The sequence below is a fragment of the Penaeus chinensis genome, chromosome 15, assembly GCF_019202785.1.
Source record: "Penaeus chinensis breed Huanghai No. 1 chromosome 15, ASM1920278v2, whole genome shotgun sequence".
NCBI lineage: Eukaryota > Metazoa > Arthropoda > Malacostraca > Decapoda > Penaeidae > Penaeus > Penaeus chinensis.
The window spans coordinates 19,437,934-19,442,046 of record NC_061833.1 but is presented as its reverse complement, the minus strand read 5'-3'; the positions used below and the strand labels follow the sequence as shown (position 1 = coordinate 19,442,046).

At 53.5% G+C, this 4,113-nt stretch overlaps 1 protein-coding gene across 1 annotated transcript; it reads left to right on the top strand.

The window, feature by feature from the left end:
• On the top strand, positions 1–2,665 carry LOC125032879 (predicted GPI-anchored protein 58). Its single transcript, XM_047624265.1, has 4 exons — positions 1–23; positions 1,624–1,822; positions 1,962–2,147; positions 2,327–2,665. The coding sequence occupies exons 1-4, from the start codon at positions 1–3 to the stop codon at positions 2,663–2,665; spliced, it is 747 nt and encodes a 248-aa protein (XP_047480221.1).
• Positions 2,666–4,113: the final 1,448 nt, after the last annotated feature.

Below are 4,113 nucleotides of genomic sequence, written 5' to 3'. Positions count from 1 at the left end.
ATGAGGAAGAACGACGAAATAGCGTAAAGCGAAGAAGAGCCAAGAGAAAAAAAGAATGGAGCATAAAAGCAACAAGTAGAAGAGAAAAGAGAGAGATTGAGAGAGAGACAGATCAGAAAGAAAGGATGAAGCGAAATACGAGAAGAGAAGATAAGAGCAAAGGAGAAGTGAGCAGAAAGTAGAGAAGAAGAAGACTGAAGAGAAGACAAAGTCGAGAAGAAAGTAGAGAGTCGGCGCGTGGGAAAGGAAAGGTAGGAAGCAGAGACAGAACGACGACAATAAAATTCTTATATATGATGAAATCTATCTACAGTGCATAACTAATTACTAGCAGATCGACATGCATAATATAAACTAAAATAACGAATGACGTACTGTTATATGAATCTGAGAGGTAGGAGACAGAAAAGACGAGAAAGAACGCGGATAGCAAAGACTTTGCGACAGCCAGCGACCTCAAGAGAGGGAGAGAGTACGCATTAGAAGACTTAGGAAAGACTGAGAGCATATGATAGAGAAAGAGAGAGAGAACGAGAATGGGATGAAAAGATTGAGCGCAGAAACGTTCTGACTGAGAAGAGAAGAGTCTTGTAAGCAGAAGATCAGATAGAAGAAGAAACGAAGAGAGAGAAAAAAAGTTAATCAATAAAGAAGTATACGTCTCTAAAAAGAGTAGGCAATCACCAATGCCTGACCAAAGCATCACATAGTCACTAGAAGAGCGAAAGATGCGAGAGGAGAAGGATAGAGCCAGAGCAGTACGAAGTCGTTGCTAAAAAAGTGTCGACAAACATAGAGCTAAGAGATGAGGAAATACCAAAGAAAAGAGAAGAAGAGACATAAAGTCGCCGGCGAGAGAGAGGAGAGAGGAGAGAGCAAGCTAGCGAACGCGCCACCCACAGATATTACTAAATAATAAACTCGAGAGCAGCAGAGCGAGCGAGAGCCCGAGAGAGACAGAGCCCACCAAGATGCTATATATCATATATAAGAGCGAGCGAGCGAGACAGAGAAGAAGAGAGAGAGAGAACAGAGAGAACAGAAGAAAGAGAGAGAGAGGAGACGATAGCGAGAGAGCAGATCGAGAGCGAGCGCGACGAGGAGCGGAGCGCGAGAGAGAGAGAGAGAGAAGCGCGCGCGACGAGAGCGCCAGAGAGCGCGAGAGAGAGAGAGAGAGAGAAGAGAAGAGAGAGCACGCGAGAGAGCGAGAGAGAGAGACAAGAAAGCGGACGAGCAGAGCGCGAGAGAGCTAGAGAGCGAGACGAGAGCGAAGCGAGGAGAGAGCCGATAGCGCGGCGAAGACAAAGCCACAGCGCGGAGAGAGCAGAGCAGAGAGCCGAGAGAGACGCCGACGAAAGAGAAGAGGAGAAGCGTAAGCGACGAGCGCACGCGCGCTGCGCTCGCTCGCGCGCCGCGCGCGCTCGCGCGCCGCCCGCTCGCAGTCGCCCCGCGCGCGCCCCTCGTTCCCTCTGCTCGAGTCTCGGACCAGCAACGCGCGCTGCCGCGCCCCGTCAGACATAACGCGCCCGCTCGCATCCTCTCGCGCGGCGCTGCATGCGCCCGCCCCTCTGCTTCGCGCGTCCTAGCGCTACACGCTCGCCCTGCTGTGAGCTCTGCCCGCAGGTCTGCACGCCCCAGACCTCTCGCCCTCTCTCCCGCTCTGCCGGCGCGCGACGGAGCTGCGCTACGCGCGCCGTCAAGCAGCGACTCTAGCCGCACGTCGCGCTGCAGCCGCGCTGCATTAGCGCGTCTGGCCCATGCCCCTACCGAATCAGTTATTGCTCCGGTATCGTCGAACACTACTCCCAACCCCTATATCCAAGTGCTACGCGCGCTCAATTATTACAGCCCTGCGAGCTCCTGCTACGCGCGCGCCAACTACCGCCTAACCTCGCGGCCCGTATTACGTCCCTCTGCTTCCACACCACAACCCCCACCCACCAACCGCCACGGTCCCGAAGGAAACCACACAGCCCCAAGATAAAGTCACAATCATACGACGGAAGCGCCCTAGAACAAAACGCCGACCGGCGGAAACACCACCGTGCATCGGGGTAGAGCCGATATGGAGAGGAGTGCGGAGCGCGGCGGGGACGCAGCAGAGAGCACCCGCGCGCAGCCGCCCGGAGCCCCCCGCTAGAAATCCGGTATCAAGCGCCGCGCGCGCATGACCGAGCGCACCCGAACGCGACGCGACCCAGAGGCAGCGAATCACGCGCCACGCGCGCGCGCGCCCCGGCCACTCACCAGCGCGCGCCCGCAATAGAACCACTCAAGTGCACTGAACGCGTACTCTCTACTCGACGCGCCGCGGATTAACGCGCAGCGCGCGACGGCTCGCGTGCGACTGCGTGCCTCGTCCCACCCGACCAGCCCGAGCCCCACCCGTGAGCACAGCCTGCCGCGACCAGGCCCCCGCATCCTCCCGCGGATACACACGAGAAAACGAGCAGCCCGAGCTCCCGAGCGGCCGCGACCGCACCCCCACGCCCCGCAAGCCGACATAGAAACACTAGATTTCCCTGCCGATCGACCGATGGCTCTGAGCTCCTGCACCCAGATTTCGCTATATCCCATTCCTATTTCCAGGCGTAGAGGAACCACTGACCGCCAGTCTCTGACCCCCCCCCCCTCCGTCACCCCCGGCGGAGTTCAGATCCCCTAGCAATCGTGCCGCCCACACACACAAGGAAGGAAAAAAATCGTGAGTAGCCAACCCAGTCTCTAATTGAATCAAAATCCTCGTGTTCTCTCTCACTGTGCACATGGTTACCCCACCCCCACCCCCCCCCCCACCCCACAACCCCACACCCACCCAACAGTCCCACACCTACAACCAACTACACACACACCCACCCCCCCCACCCAGCCCCCCCCCCAGGCCCCCCAACCCCCTACCACCCCGCCACCCCCAACAACCCCCCCACCCCCCGAAACACCCTCCAAACCCATCCCTACCCAACCATGACACCCTTTCATTATCCTCAATCATCGTTCTCCTATGCATCTCATTTCTCTATCGTCTATATCATCTATCTATCTATCATATCTATCTCTTCTCCCTTTTCGCTTTTTTCCTCTTCTCCTCTCTCTCTCATCATCTCTCTCGCTCCTCATCCACCGCTCATGATATCTCGTCCTCGCTCTACAATCGTCTCTCAGTCTGCTCTCTCTCTCTTCTCTGAGCACTCTCCCGTCTCTGCTCTATCTACTTAAATCTAGCTATCTATCTATCTTCTCTCGCTCTCTCTATCTATCTGGTCTATCTTCTCTCCCTCGGTCGGTCTATCCTTCTCTCCTCTCGCTCTCTCCTTTTCTCTTCATCCTCCCCGTTTCCCTCTCTTCTCTCTCATCTCACCCTTTTTCATCTCCTTTTTTTTTTTTTTTTCTTCCCTTTCAGCATTCCCGTTCTTTCTCTTACTCTCTTCTCTCTCTCTCTCTCTCTCCACTCTCTCTCTCTTCCCCCTCATCCTCTTCTCTCATCTCTCCTCTCTCATTCTCTCTCTCTCTCTCTCTTCCTCTCTCTCTCTCTCTCTCTCTCTCTCTCTCTCTCTCTCTCTCTCTCTCACTTCTCTCATCTCTCTCTCTCTCTCTCTCTCTCTCTCTCTCTCTCTCTAGGACATAAAAAAAGCTTTCTATTTAAATGTTCTGTTATTCTCTATGCTATGACCCTTTAAAAAACTGGGCGGTAGTTGTTAATTTCTGACTTACTTTCTAATGCCGCTTTTCTTCCATGCATCAGGCCGTTTCCTTTCTCTGAAACATTGATTAAAAATGTTTGTAATGGGATATGCCAGTTCTTTGTCACAACTGTGGAGCAAGCGAGGACTTATCAAATCTGGACTAATTGCACTCTTCTACTTTTTTTAAGAGCACTAATACTTCAGAGTGAAAAGTCGACATCTTGGTCAGCTTCTTTGATGTTAAAGGCGACAGTGAAGGTGATGTTAATTCCGGATTTGAGATGTTGGAGAAGTAACGAGCAAAGGCCTGGGTTTCAAGAGCTAATTCCTCACTGGGAGCTCTGTGATGCGTCCTTGCTAATCGACCACTTTTGAGTTTGTCTTTTAGGCTTCGTTCCCACTGCTTAATAGCCCAACGCTGTGTGGCAAG

Bases quoted from the DNA above. Each gene is read 5' to 3' on its own strand.
- LOC125032879 (XM_047624265.1), top strand. From the start codon at position 1: ATGAGGAAGAACGACGAAATAGC. The intron at 1,823-1,961 runs GTGCTACGCGCG...ACGGTCCCGAAG, and splicing joins CTCCCAACCCCTATATCCAA to GAAACCACACAGCCCCAAGA. The intron at 2,148-2,326 runs GTATCAAGCGCC...ATTAACGCGCAG, and splicing joins AGCCCCCCGCTAGAAATCCG to CGCGCGACGGCTCGCGTGCG.